The sequence below is a fragment of the Lycium ferocissimum genome, chromosome 4 (genome assembly GCF_029784015.1).
Source record: "Lycium ferocissimum isolate CSIRO_LF1 chromosome 4, AGI_CSIRO_Lferr_CH_V1, whole genome shotgun sequence".
Classification (NCBI taxonomy): Eukaryota; Viridiplantae; Streptophyta; class Magnoliopsida; order Solanales; family Solanaceae; genus Lycium; species Lycium ferocissimum.
Genome location: NC_081345.1, coordinates 25,516,456 through 25,532,623, shown reverse-complemented (window position 1 = coordinate 25,532,623; position 16,168 = coordinate 25,516,456). Strand labels below are relative to the sequence as shown.

General features: G+C 36.6%; 1 protein-coding gene across 1 annotated transcript; it reads right to left on the bottom strand.

Moving 5' to 3' along the window:
• Window positions 1-14,014: 14,014 nt before the first annotated feature.
• On the bottom strand, window positions 14,015-15,275 carry LOC132054499 (late embryogenesis abundant protein 6-like). The gene is made up of 2 exons (XM_059446496.1): window positions 15,089-15,275; window positions 14,015-14,448 (listed from the first exon to the last, which is right to left on the bottom strand). Exons 1-2 carry the CDS (start codon window positions 15,173-15,175, stop codon window positions 14,146-14,148), a joined length of 390 nt encoding a protein of 129 aa, XP_059302479.1. The 5' UTR covers window positions 15,176-15,275; the 3' UTR covers window positions 14,015-14,145.
• Between the last annotated feature and the right edge of the window lie 893 nt (window positions 15,276-16,168).

Genomic DNA, 16,168 nt, shown 5'->3' with positions numbered 1-16,168 from the left:
TTTGTATGCTATATTGTGTTTAAATTAGGGTGTTTTGGTACGAAACTGTTTGTTATCACTTTATTTGTTTACTAGGGTTTATTTGGGAATTTCAGTGTCAAAGTTAGGGTTTTTGGGTATTTCTATTGCTTGTGTGTTGTGGGTTGTTGGGGAATAAAATGGACGACTATATTCTTACTTGTTTTCACCATGGGGGTACAGTTGTGGAAGACCCTGTAGTGGGTCCCACGTACAAAGGGGAATTAGAGGTCTTTGGTGCTGCTATCGACAAAGACCATTTTAGTCTTGTTGAGTTGGAAGCATACACTAAAGATCTTGGGCACACAAATGTCCTTGGATTCTCTTCAAAAGGTTGATGATAGTGCCTTTGTTCAGCTTACTTCGATAGACAATTACTAGGGCTTGTGAATGATTTAAAACATGGTGATGAGTTTGATGTGTTTGTGGTCCATGGCATTGATGAGGTGGATGAGTTCCACAACCAATAGGTTTGTTGGTAGGGCAGAGGGTGATATTTGTATTAATGACCCATGTATGCGATGAAGCTAGGGCAACACACGTGGGTGGGAGGGTATAAATGCGATGTAAATGTTCCGGATAGGTAGAAACATTTCCAAAAGGAGGCTGAAAACACCTCCAAAGGAGGTGAAGCATTTCCGACTCCAAATGTGGTTGAAACGGATCCAAATAGGGGTGAAACGGATCCGAATGGAACATGACAAATGGGGATCAATCGGATGTTGCTAGTAGTTCCGAATCATTTTTCCCGGATCTTGATGATTCGGATGTTGATGAAGAATTAGAGAAACCTTAGAGTGAAAAGAGGGTAAAGGAACCCCCGATCCTAGAAAGAAAAAAATAACACGAGAGGAAATACCATTAGGTGAAGTTTGGTGTTGATAGAGGCTTTGAAGATATTGGTAGAAATAAGTACGCTAGGTATGTGGGAAGATTAGGTGGAGATGAGGATTATATTGACGGTTCGGATTGTGGTAGTGATGACAGTAATGATGAGTTAGATGCGTCTTGTAGGGAGTCTTGATCTACCGGCAAGAAGGAAGAAACCTGAAAGGTCGGAGGATATGATCCGGCTTGTGTAGTTGCTATTTTTGAACTTGGTATGGTTTTTGAAAATGAAAAAGTATTTAGGAAAGCATTGGGCGATTATGCAATAGAATACAAAGTTAGTCTTAAGTTAAGGCCTAATCAACCTGGTAAAGTAAGGGCTCGGTGTAAGGGTAACAAACGGTGCGAGTGGTTGTGTTATCTTTATGACAGCAGATAAGAGATTAAGTGACTTTATGATTAAGAGCTACCATCTTGTACACAAGTGTACAACTTAACAAGAACAAAATGTAACACCGAAATGAGCTTTTTCGCTAGATTTAAGGATGAAATAATTAAGCGACCATCTTTGAGAATATGGGAAATACAAGACATGTGCGGGGATAAGTTAGGACTTTATGTTAGTAGGACGATTTGCTCTGAGCTAAAATGCGGATACTAAGAGAGTACATGGGTGATTGGAATTTAGAGTTTGCAAGATTGTGTGACTATTACGATATGATAAAATAGACAAATCTGAGTAGTTGTTTGGGTGAGGATGGACAAAGAAAGTTGTCCGGGGAAGAATTTGTTTGTGTGCTTATGTCTGCTTGGATGCATTGAAGAAGGGTGGATGGAAGGTTGTAGGAGAATAATAGGTTTTGATGGGTGTTTTCTAAAGGGTGCTTATGAAGGTGAGCTGGCTAGTAGCGATTGGCAAGAATAGAAACAATCGAGATGTTTCCTATAGCACAGGCGATTGTTGACTCGAAACTAAGCATAGTTGGAGTTTTTTCATTAATTACTTGAAAGAGGATCTACGGTTAGATGCTTGGAGAAGGTCTTCTTGTGATGGCGGACATGCAAAAGGTAATGTACATAGTAACTTGTTTAATTTCTCCTTTGTTTCTTCTTGTTGAGTGTTTATTTAATAATTTCTTTTCTTTGAAGGGGTTTTCATCTTTCTTTGTAGAAGAATTGTTACCGATCTTGAGCATAGGAGATGTACGACACGTACGGTCCGATTGGCATCAAGAATGGAAGGGTGAAGAGAGAAGAAAACAATTTTGGAGATGTTCTAAGGCCGAGTTTTGAAGTGAAATTCAATTCGAGCTTGATAAAATGAGCAAACTTGGTAAAGATATTTGTCTTTGATTTATTGCATTAGCCGGAAAAATCATGGGTGAGGGCATACTTTAAAGAGCATTCTAAGTGTGATGTTGTTGAGAATAACATGTGTGAAACCTTGATTCATGGATCTTGTCTTGTAGACACGAAATCAATTATAACCGTATGTTGGAGGAAATTAGGAGAAAGATAATGACTAGACAATGTGATATGATTAAGTTTGCCAACACTTGGATATACGAGATTTCACCTATGGCTAGACTTACCTTAGAGGATAATAAGGAAATGGCTAGGGATTTGCAAAGGTTCTTTACACTGGAATGCGATGTTGGATTTGAGATTGGAGAGGTGAGTATAGGCATACGGTTAACATGAGTACTAAGAGTTGTAGTTGTAGAACTTGGCAACCGAGAGGAATTCCATGCCATCTTTGTTTGTGCATACTACCACGTAAACTAGAGCTGTGAACACTTTGTGGGAGCGTTGGTATAGGAAGGATACATTCTTAAAGGCATATAGTCATTTCATCCAACCCAATTCCAAATATGAAGATGTGGCACGAAACAAACAATCCAAAGATTGAGCCTCGCACCACCTAAACCAATGCGCAGCGGCGCCGAAGAAGAAAAGAACAAAAGGCAAAGATGAACCAAAAAAGATGAGGTATGGAAAAGTGTCCAGAAAAGGGGGAAAATAACTTGTTCAAAGTGTAAATCAACAAGGACATAACAAGAAATATTGCAAGGTAAAATAGTTTTCTTTGCGTTGGTTAACTTGTTTATCATGTATTTTGGGTTTTTAAGTTGGTTGCCTTTAAATATGCGGGTTGTGCCGGAGTGCGAAGCACACTAGCCAAAGTTTACAAGACCTGCGGAAACACACCTGTGGCTACAAGCTTAACCCGGCCTACGCGCCAGACGGTTTTGTGATGATACAACTAGAGTTAGGAGGGGTGAATCAATCAAAAAGAGTTAGAAGCTCAAGCCAGCCCCGTTTACGGATACAAGTATTCCTATTACAAGAGGAATAACAAGTCAACTACCTCACAGAACAAGACAAGTTCTTTCCGGAGAAGAGAGCTAAGGTTGCGGCGGAGAGGAACCTACAAGTAGGGGACACGAAGGGCAGCGATGTTGGATTTGGCATATACACAAGTACAAGTGGAACTCGAATACTAAATGTAAGTCAATTCTAACTTTGGTCTCTAAAACACGACTACGTGTAACAAAGCCCCGACTATCTTCGTTTTTACGCTAAAATGCGGCCCGGGAACATCAAGCCAAAGGATTCTAGAAGCTGGTTCGACTTACAAGGATGCAAGTCCAACGGCATAGACCTTGGTTATAAAGCTAGAGGATTGAGATGGAAAAACAAGGAAGCATCACTGCCCCCGATTGAAGCGAGATGGCAAACAAGAAGAAGAAGAAGCTGGCGATTATTAGGATAGGATGTAGTACTTAATTGGCAATGTAATATGGCACCAAACAATTTCTCTTTTTGGATGGTTATTTTGGCAATACGATACTTGTATGTGGTAAACAATTTGATATTTTAATGTTTGCTTTTGGCTACTTGTATGCTAACTTTGAGCTCGTTCTTGAGCGTGTTAATATATTAGCTACTATTTGGGGTTACTGTTGTTAATGTTTAAACAGTTGTGCTAATGTAATTATAGGCTGGCATTTGGTGTTAAATAACATTGGCCTACACACATTGTTGGCAATAATATGTAGCATAAACTTATTGGAAGCAACTACGGTTTTTATGCAATTTGCGTGTGAGCTCAAAACGAGCATTGTTGGCAAATACGGTATAGATAGACAAAACAACATTTCATTTCATTTCATTCAAAATCTTTGGTTTACACAAGTTTTTGGCCAAAGTTCAGCCATGCCAAAATACAAAATTGTCCAACAATGCAGTAACCAAATTACATTCCAAGAATCTAACAATATTACAACTACACAACTTAGCAAAAGGCAACTACTTAAGAGCACATATTGTCTTGCTCCATCTAACAATTTGGCTTAATTTTCCATATCCGAGCATCACAAAACCAGCAACAATGGCAGCAACAATGAGCATATTTCTTGCTCGAATTCTTTTCTCCTCAAAAGCCTTCACTTTCTTCAACAAACCCCGGATCACCCTATTTGCTTTACGCGGGGGTGCCTATCTTCCATCAAAAGAAATAATCACAACCACCCATTTTCTACAAAACCAATTTTCAACCCAACAATTAATCATCTAATAAATAATTAAATAAGGAATGAATGAAGATATAAGTTTACCTTTGGTATTTTACAACATAAAAATGCGACACTGGGTTTAATTGGGTTCGAAGTCTTGATAATGCTTCATTACCACATCTACAATATCGGGCATGTTCATCAAAAAACTCCATGAAAGAGTCGGATAAGCTCGACATAATAGTAACAACAATGGAAGAACGAACGTGATGAACCAGAAAATATTAGCAAGAAGCAGAAAATATTAGCTTGAATTTGAGGAAAAAAATTGATCGTGAAAAGGGGCTAAAATTAGGGCTAAATTGGATTTAATTTTGAAGTGGGGAAGATGATATATATAAAAGGGTGAGTAATAATACCGTTGGCTGCCACATAGGATTAAAAAAAAAAAAAAAAAGGTTACACGCGCGTTTTTGGTGATAACACGCGACATGCCAACGGTGCAAAAAATTGTCCTAGCTGGAGCAGGTATTGCCACTGGGGTGTCTAAATGAAACAAGCTCCACTTTAGGTGCTCAGTGAAAGAAGTGGACGACGTACGGATGTCTGTAGATGGGTTTGGCCTTATTTCCCTGAGTCTCTCAAATTTATGTGAGATCATTTTAAAAGTCAAACAGTAATTTTAATCGTGAATTTTTAAGAAATAAAATTACAGATTTAAATCAGTTTTTGGTCAAAATCAAAACAACTTAGTTGGTTTTTTTAAATATTAAAGCCAAATGAAACTAAATATAATATACATTTATCGGTTTGGTTGTTATCAATTTTGGTTGAGTTATTTAGTCTTTAACAATACATAAATATATACTCTTTCCTTCCTTTTTTCTACTACTATTTCTTCACATTAAACAAACAAATAAAGTGACAAAATTTCATCAGGTAAATGTAACATCATTTCGTTAAAATATACTCAGAACAAGTCAAATATATTTAACTACATAGTGTCTTATGACATATTCTATGTAACTTAAAAATACTCAAAAGCTACAGATTTTTGAAACTTTATCTTCCTATGGCACAAGAAAGATTGGCTAATCCTTATGTAAGAAAAAGATGTGATTAATCTTCGTGAATTTTCATGAAAATTTTGATCTAATTTAATATATTATTTATGTATATAATTTGTTTGTTCGGTTCGATTTTTTCTTCTGTTTTATTTTAATAAAATCAATACCAAACCAAATATATCGATTTTTAAAAGTTTAAAACAAAACCAAATCAAACCCAAAAAGGTGTCGATTTATTTAATCGATTTGGATCGATTTTTAACCAAACCGTGAACACTCCTAATAAAAAGTACCATAAGTCACAATAATTGACAATTCAAAGTATATGAAAAAATTACAGTGTAACAAGAACTTATTGTTGTTCTTTCGCTCTATAACCGAAACAAGTCGCATATTCTTTAAACCACATACAAATTCAATTGTTACCTTTTTAAGGGTAAACAGTTTGGCGCCCACCATGGGGCTAAGGATAATAGCGGTGATTTGTTTGCAACTCGGCTTTCACATGCTCTTTTGCCTTCTTTTTTTTTTTTTTTTTTTTTGTGATTTTAGGTTAACTTTGACATGTCGACCGCAAACAATGCGAATAACAACAACCACGACAAGAACCCCAACAATGGGGTACCATTAAACATCATGCCACCGGGTGATCCAGTCGATGATCCTCCCGCTGATGCGAGTGTTGCCAACTCCAATTTAGCCGTTAACGACAGCGGAGATACGTCCGCTGATAAGGCAACTGCTTGTAGGGCAGCCTGAGAGGCGGGAGAGGAGATTAACTTACGCGTGATTTGTGACTTACAGGAACATCAGGCAACCATGATCCAACACCAGGCTGCTATATCCCAACTCCAAAAGAACAACAACGAGGCCAGGATAGCAGAACCGAATCGAATACCTATACCAGCTCGTAGGGAAATTGAGGTAAGTAGCGATCGAGAACGGTCGGTGCCCAATGAATCATCCGAGGTGATAAAGATGTTGGAGGCGCTGTCTAAACCAAACCATGAACACCCCTAATAAAAAGTACTATAAGTCACAATAATTAACAATTTAAAGTATATAAAAAGTATATGAAAAAATTACAGTCTAACAAGAACTTATTTAAATTTTGAAATCCGAAAGGTGCCGCTACGGTCTAACGATCCCCTAGTCTAGATTGAGGCGAAAACTCTAAAATCCAAAATGTTGGCTAGGATTCCAAATCTTCCTAGAACAATAAGGTAAGCTTTCAAGTCGCCTCGCATTAAAGGGTGGGCTCAGTAAACTATAATTGTGAGAAGATCCGAAGATTTGCCCCAAAAAAAAAAGTGATAGCACTATAAATTTGTTGACACGATTCGATCCTTCCCAGTGACAGGCGTAAATTGAAACTGAGAAAATAACAATTTATCTCAATTAGTCTATTTGTCAATTTGGTAGTCTTGACTGTTGACGTAAAAGGGGGGCAGATACACAAAAGTGTACAAATCATAAATTTCTGTAGTACATAAAGATCTTAAAAAAAATATTTGATTAACGAAAAATTGTTTAACTTCTTAAAATATAGTGAAGTTGCATCGGGTAAAATCTGACAGAAGTCCTTTTTTTATTGTTTTCAATTGATTTTTTTTATTTTAATATTCAATATTTATATTGACAACAGTATATCGAACAAATATAATTCATTGTGATAAATGAAGTGGATCTATTTAGTTTTATTTTATGTTTTAAAGTACACGTGGCAAGATATGGTATTGAAATGTGGCAAGCAGGGACGTTTGGGAAGCAATTCGTTCGAGGATCCGGAAGAGACCGTTCCTTATGTATCCATAGCAATGGATCTGAAGCACTTGTCACGGAGGAGTTACATGCTTCAGACGTTACGTATTCGGTGTAGATATGCAGCCAAACGTTGCGTTTTTGCAATGAAAGTAGCATTTATTAGTCATTATTATCTATAATGAGCGAGCGAGTTTGCGGACTCCTGTTGGAGAATTTATACCTATACGAGGAGCCCAACATTAGTGTTAGAGGGCATCCAATTCTAGCTTAACAATTACACTTTACACATTCTAGCAAATTATCTTGCACTTGACTTACTTTTTGTATCGGATTCTTTAAGGTTGAGTGTTCATCCAGAGTCATCTTTATTGAAGAGATTCCTTCGGGCTTATATTACTTTCTTGTTTAATAATTACTTGATTTCATTACTTGTTATTCAATATTTATTTTATCTATAAAAAATCAATACACGTATCCTTTAAACCACTAAATAAATTCAACTGTACCTTTTGAGGATAAACAATAGTATCTAGTGCTCTTGGCTAAAAGGACACTTCTCATACTTCTTTTGATAAAAGGTCACAAGTCTTAAAATGTTAGGTGAAAGGTCATACGAAAATAATGGTACTTCAAAAGTTATTAATCCTAGCATTAAAGTCTTGTAATTTACAACATTATCCGTCCCAATCCTAAAATTTTGAAAAATACAAAATAGTCCTCATCCCAATGTATACCCGATTTAGGAATAAAAAATAAATTTTTATCAAATTTTCCCTCTGAAAGTTCCCAATTTCACCTGTTTTAGACCTCTTTCCGGTATAATTTCATACTTTTCATCGAAAAATCAATCCCCAACAACAGAAACCTTTGAATATAAACGATTACTATTGATTTTGTGTTAATTACTTGTCTATTTATCATTTGGCAGTCTAGGCTCTTGACTTACAAAGAGCTTAGATACTTTTTTTCTGGCATATCAAAAAGGATTAAATAAACTATTTAAAGCCGTTCATTATAAGTTATGAACTAAATTAGCAAGGGAGAGAAACTCCATTTTCTAAAATGCATTATCTCAGATTATCAAATCTTCAATATGCTCATAACCTTCATTTATATATCAAAAAATTAGCATATTGATTCGTCTTCCTTCAGATACGTATATGAGAGGCATTTTTGGCTTTTAGTAAAAAGTTGCAATCTTTAAGACTTTCATAGTAATATTAAGAGGGTGAGGGAATATTTTGTTCTCTAATATCTCATCATCTTTGCTAATTCTAGCCTTTTTGCCAAATTTTGCTGCTTCTGATAGTAAAACAGATTCAAGAAGGAAAAGTAGAATAGAGAAAGAGGCAGTAAACGAGAAAAGAAAATTTCTTGACTGATACTTTTCAATGCTGCTACTGCAGTCTTTATATAGCAAAAAAACACAGTGGACTTAAGCTAAAAATTAGGAACTACCCTACAAAGCTTTCTCCTAAAAACTAGATAACAACCCTCGTATAAAACTACTTCCTAAAGAGTAGGACAAACCTATCAGATAGGAATTTTATTTACTAACAACACTTATTTTACTAACGGGACTCTTTTAAAACTAACACCCTCCCTTAAACTGAAAGCTCTCATGCTTCAGTTTAACTTCTACTTCTTGAACTCTTCCATAGTGCCAATTCCAATCAACCTCCTCAAATTTTGGAAAGGAAACAACCTGAGAGGTTTGGTAAAGATATCTGCCAGTTGGTCTTCACTTCGGCAATATTCCAACTCTATTGTTCCTTCATCGTTGAGATCTCGCAGAAAATAATACTTCACGTCAATGTGCTTGCTCCTTCCATGTAGCACAGGATTTTTTGATAGCTTGAGGGCAGAGTTGTTGTCGCAGAAAATTGTAGTTGCTCTTTCTTGTTTGAATTGTAGTTCTTCAAGAATTCTTCTTAACCAAACAGCTTGACAAGCAGAAGCTGTAGCAGCAACAAATTCCGCTTCAGTACTCGATAAAGTGACAATTTTTTGCTTCCTGGAAGACCATGAAACAGCCCCTGTGCCTAGCATAAAAACATAACCGGAAGTGCTCTTTTTGTCGTCTTGATCTCCTGCATAGTCGTTGTCCGTAAAGCCAATCAAATCTGACTTTTCTCCTTTCTTGTAGAAAATGCCAAAATCTTTCGTTCTTTGTAAGTAGTGAAGATTGTCTTCGCAGCTAACAAATGCATCTCCGTTGGACTCTCCATATATCTACTTACAAGACTTACTGCATACATAATGTCGGGCCTTGTGGCAGTTAGGTACATTAAACTGCCCACAATTTGTTTGTAAAGCGTGCTATCCACCTTCGTTCCTCTCCCAGCTTTGTTTAGTTTTAAGCCAAACTCAACTGGTGTGTTGGTGGGATTGCAGTTCAGCATCTTGAACCTGTCTAAAATTTCTCGCACATACTTCTTTTGGAAAATAAATATCCCATCATCAGATTGCACCACTTCTAATCCAAGAAAGTAATGCATATTACTAACATCAGACATCTCGAACTCATCCATCATAGACTTCTTGAATTCAGCAAACATGGCACTATCGTTCCCAGTATATATAAGATCATCAACATATAAGCATACAATAAGCATTTTCGCATCATCCCCAATCTTCACAAAAAGTGTATGCTCATATGGACACTTTTGAAAACCCATTTTCAGAAAATAAGCCTCAATGCGACTATACCAAGCTCGGGGGGCTTGTTTTAGTCCATAAAGGGCCTTCTTTAAGCGATAAACTTTATGCTCATTTCCAACCTTAACATAACCAGGAGGTTGTTCGATAAATACCTCTTCCTCCAAGTATCCATGTAGGAAAGCTGATTTGACATCCAACTAGAAGATAGGCCATGAATTTTGCGCCGCCAATGCAATTACCATTCTGATGGTGTCATGTCTTGCAACTGGAGCATAAACTTCAGTGTAGTCCACACCGTACTCCTGCTTGTATCCCTTAGCCACCAATCGCGCCTTATATTTGTCAATTTCACCATTTTCCTTCAGTTTCGTCTTGTAGACCCACTTGACGCCAATGGTTTTCTGCTTCTCAGGAAGATCAATAAGCTCCCAAGTATCGTTCCTTTCAATAGCTTCAATTTCAGCATCCATCGCCTTTCTCCATTTTTCTTCTCTAACAGCACTCTCAAAAACTGTAGGGTCGCAGTCCGCAAACAATGCAAAATGAGTAATTGCATCATCATTTACATCAATTCCTGTTACCTCATAGTCCGACATCCATGCAGGCCTTTTTCGAGTACGCCAAAGTGACTGAGCTGCTGAATCAGTTTCTTCCAAAGCTGCTGGAAAATTTCCACCAGTTGTTGGTGTAATTTCAGCAGCTGTTGGAGAAATTTCAGCGGTTGTAGGAGCATAATCCTCTGAATTTCCGGGTATTAAGGCCGCTTCTTCGACTTCATTCTCAAATAGGACTGGGGTAGGCTACTGCATATCCCAATCCCAAGTAGTTCTTCATCAAAAACAACATTTCGGCTGATCACAATCTTTTCTGTTTGTGGATTAAATAATTTATATGCCTTGGATGTTTCACTAACAAGAAATACACATTTTTCACTTTTATCATCGAGCTTCTTCCTTTTCTCATCTGGGACATGTGCATACGCAATGCACCCAAAAATTCGAAAGTGATCTACAGTGGGCCTTCTTCCACTCCACGCCTCCTCTGGAGTCATGTTCTTAATAGAAAATGTAGGGCTTCTGTTCAAGATGTGAATGCTCCAAGTTATCGCTTCTGGCCAAAAACTCTTTTTCACTCTTCCTTTTGCCAGCAAACTCCGAACCATATTGAGGATGGTTCTATTTTTCCTCTCCGATACACCATTTTGTTGTGGTGTATAAGCTGTTGTAAGCTCTTTTCTAATGCCATCAGATTCACAAAAATTATCAAAAACTTTAGAGCAATACTCGCCACCACGATCCGTCCGAAGAGTCTTGATTTTCTTTCCCGTCTCATTTTCTACATGAACCTTGAAGCTTTTAAATGCTTTAAAAGCCTCAGATTTTTCATGTAAAAAATAAACCCAAGTTTTTTGGGAAAAATCATCAGTAAACGTAATAAAGTATCGTTTACCTCCATTAGAAGCTGGTTTGATTGGGCCACAGATGTCCGAATGTATCAGCTCCAAAACATCATTGGCTCTCCACGACTTTCCTTTTGGAAATTGAGAACGATGTTGTTTGCCAACAACACATTCCTCACAAACTTGGGACGGAATTGTAATTTCAGGAAGACCTATCACCATATTTTTTTGTTGGAGAACTTTTAATCCGCCAAAACCCAAGTGACCATATCTAAAATGCCACAACCATGACGGATCTTTTACTTCTGCTTTCAAACAACGTTGAATACTCTCTATCTTCAGTGGGAACAACCTGTTTGAACTCATTTTCACAACAGCAATAGCTCCTCTAGTAAGATTATAAATCTCACATGCACCTTTCTCAATAGTTATAACATATCCTTTTTCTTGCAATTGACCAACACTTAGCAGATTGCTTTTCAAAGCAGGAACATATAGCACATTTGAGATCGTTTCTTCAAAACCATTCTTGGTTCTAATCTTAATATCACCCTTTCCAATTGCACTCACAGTGGAAGAATCACCAAAACTAATTGTTGAACGGAAGTCTTCATTTAAAGAAGAAAAAGAAGACTTACTTCCACACATGTGATTACTGCAACCCGTATCCAAATACCAAACGTTTTGTTCAGGTTCCTTCTCTACTTGGATTGCCATCAACAATGTCTCAACTTCTTTATTTTCAGCAAAATTTGACTTCTCATCCTTGTCATTAGGCAGCCTAGTATAACAATCAGACTTATAATGACCAAATTTATGACATCAATAACATTCTACTTTGGATTTGTCAAAATTCCTTCCTCTGCCTTTACCGTGGTCATCATTGGCTCTGAAATTCCTACTGCCGTCTTTGCTGCCTTCATCTCTATATCCTCGATCTCCTCTTCCTCTTCCTTTACCTCTACCCCTTCCTCTAAAATTTGAGAAACGAGTACTGGCAGAAGCCTTCAAAGCCTGCTCTTCGGAAGATGAACTGCGGTTCATCTTTTGCTCATGTACCAATAAGGAACTTTGCAATTCGTCAAGCGATAACTCATCTATATCTTTTGACTCCTCAATGGAGCAAACGACATAGTCATACTTCGGCGTCAGGGAGCGCAATATCTTTTCCACAATTGTGACATCAGTCATCTTTTCACCATGAAATCGTATTTTGTTGCTTATCTCCATTGTTCTAGCACAGTAACTCGTTACAGACTCTCCTTCCTTCATCTGCAAAGTCTCTCGAAATCCTTCTCAAGGCTTGAAGCGTACGCTTCCTCTGCTTCACTCTATGCTTGATATTTTTTCTTCATCGCATCCCAAATATCCTTAGAAGTTTCTTTGCAAAGAATAGTTTCTAAGATGGGACGATCGATAGCCTGAAAGAGATAATTCTTCGCCTTCAAATCTTTCAACTTTCTTGCTTCGAACTCCGCCTTTTGAGCATTCGTTAAGGCTTCCGTAGGAGCGCCGATTCCGTCCTGGACAATTGGCCAATACTCCTTTGACCGTAAGAAATTCTCCATCAGCATACTCCAATGGTCATAGTGACCATCAAAACGCGGAATAGCTGCTTGAACGTAATTGCTCTCTGAAGCCATAAACTAGCAATATTTCTCTCTGTTTTTTTTTTTTTTTGGGATCTCACTTGACTCTAATACCACTGATAGTAAAACAAATTCAAGAAGGAAAAGTAGAATAGAGAAAGAGGTAGTAAACAAGAAAAGAAAATTTCTTGACTGATACTTTTCAATGCTGCTACTGCAGTCTTTATATAGCAAAAAAACACAGCAGACTTAAGCTAAAAATTAGGAACTACCCTACAAAGCTTTCTCCTAAAAACTAGATAACAACCCACGTATAAAACTACTTCCTAAAGACTAGGACAAACCTATCAGATAGGAATTTTATTTACTAACAACACTTATTTTACTAACGGGACTCTTTTAAAACTAACAGCTTCACTATTCTGTAGCTAGATTTCATCTTGCCTGAATATCAAAATCCATCCACTTCCCCCGATCCATCTCTAAAAATTCCTTCAAATGCAAGTTCGCTAGTTTGAGACATGACACTATCATCTGTATTCAATTTAAATTTCTCCCCACAAAGCGAAGACCAAACCAGCAGTTTGACTTGTTTAGAATATGTGTAGCGAAAACTGCATCAATTTCCCCAGCATAATTGTTAATGTGTTTGCATATAGGTTTTACGGGTGAGCATTTGTGCTGGAGCACATTTCTATTTCGTTCCTTCCATATATGTCATGATTTGTGAAACTTTGAACCTCCTCAACGGAATGTTTTCCCTATAAATTTGTAATTCTATGTCTTCATCATTTTAAGAAAATCATTTTACGAATTGATGAATTGACCTGACTATCACTTCACCATATGTACCTTTTTTCATACATTCAAATTTTATGATTCTTGCTTTTTAGTCTTGAAAACTTATACATCACTTTCCTAAAAACGATGCTCCTATATTGCACCATTTAAATCATACTTATATTTCCTCATAAATAAATATTTTTTTCCTTGCATCTCCAAGGATAGTTAAACATTCCTGTTGTACTCTCACTTACACTTCTCCTTTCAATTATTAATTGAAAGCTTTTATAACCCCCACTAAATTGTGCATTATAGTACTTTTTCTCCTTAATTCAAACTATATGCCACAAAAAAGGGAACATATATCATTCATATTTCGAACAACAACCGCCAGAAGAAAAGTCTTGCATTACCAAAGGCCTTCCTCCATTTTTTCAAAAGCAGAACAAAGAACAACTGAGATTACATAATCAACAACTAAAATACCAAAGCAATACAAGTACGGGAACCTATCCCTCACATTAGATATGGCCATGGAAAGGAGGGTAACCTCCAGGAGGGTACGTAGGAGCAACAATACCAGTACCACTAGTTGTAACAGTAGTACCCACCGGATTAATATGGTGGCCTTGACCACCAACCGGAGGACCATGATGGTGCGGCCCTACAATTCCGCCAAGATGAGCTTGCTTTGATTGCAACTTCTCCGCCGCATGGCGTGCTTTCGCTTGATGCAGCTCCATCTTTGCTTCTGCTTCTTTTGCTTTCCTTACTTCTTCAGCTATTGTTTTCTCTTCCCTTGTTCTTGCATATGCTTTCTCCGCCTGTTCATTAAATAAATAATTATCATCCTTCACCTAATAGGAGATGCGAGTTTTGAGTCTATGGAGGGGTGGTGTAGAGCCTCGGCAAGAAATTACACCGGTATTTTTTTTTTTTTTTGTATATACACATATAGATTTTGAATATCCTGAGGGTTCGAGATTCACCTTAGATTCCAAGTTCAAACCTCAATAATTACATTTTATTTTTCGAACCCCTCGGTTCGAATGCTGGATGTTGTGAATTCTAGAAAAGTAGGTAGTTCGAATTCTAAAATGGTAGCATAATTATTGAGTTTCGAATAAATCATACATATTCTATAAACTCTTTAATAAAAATACTCCCTCCCTCTCAAAATACTTATCTTTCCTTACTAAAAATATCCTCAAAATGGAGTACTTTCAAGACAAATTAATTTCTTTTTCACCGATTTTATCGTTAGTAAATCGTTCTAAATACAAGTATTTTGAGACGGAGGGAATATAAAAATTAACTAGAGCTGAATTTTAGCTAACTCGCAGCTAGAACTCTAAGTCTTTAACCCCGACTCTGCCTAATTTAATTTTTTTTTCCATAAACAGGAAGAACACTAAGTTATATATAAAGCAGTAGTTTTAACATTTAGGAGTATTTTGGGAATACCTTCTCTTCGGCTTTGGCTTTGAGAATGTCAACATGCTCTTTGCCAGCGGCAGCTGCGTTGCTTACTTTCTCCTTTACAGAATGCATCTCTTCTTTCCTCTTTGCCTTACGTTGAAAAATACAGTAGACAATATGGAATACAGTAGACAATATGGAATCAGTTAATGAAGGTTCTACAGATATATATGATGTATTTGCAGGATAAGTCTAATTTGTAAAGAAGCAACGCAGGCGGTTGCATTCTGCCACACGTCCACCATGCAACACTGAAGTCGTTGTTTGCTGCCACATGGACCTGTCATTTTAACTTGATTTTCTTTTACCTTGTCGGTGAGTCTTGGCCGAATTAAAGTTTAAGAAAGAAAAACTTTGGTGTTTCTCTCCTTTCACATAAAAAGAATGTCCCAATTTGCGCACCTCATAAAAAAATATTAACTCCTAGATAAAAATAAATAATTTGACTAAATTATTTCTAATTAAATAGATATTAAAATTTGATCACATAACACTTAATAGAGATAAATCTGGAAAATAAGATAAATTCTTTCTTGATTTGATAAGTGAACACTCTTTTTGACTCAAGAAAAAAAAAGGTTAAGTGGACACTTTTTTTGATTCGGAGGGAGCACTTTATTCATTTTAGTTTTAGTATCTTGTCTTTTTTTGTCTATTTGAAAAAAAATATCTTTTTATATTTGATAATTCTATAATTTAACATTCAAGACCACAACATTCAAATTAGATTTTGATATATTACACAGAAGTCTAGTTTAAGACTGCAAGTCTATAAGTTAATTTTGTTTAAATAGTGCTATTAAAAATAAAAAGAAAAGGATTCTTGTACGAATACTAGATTTGCTAACTCAATTGATTTTATTGTGTTTAGATAGAGTTTTCGTCTTAAAAGCTTGTTATTCACATAACATATAACCCTATGTTAAAAGGGAAATCGTGTCTTACTAAGAGTTTCTTTCCCTAGACTCAGATCCTCAACTTTTAATTAATACATTTTTATAGTCAAAACTCTTAATTTAATCCGGATTTGTATCATGTAGGAGGGCCTATTAAAAAGAAAAGCAT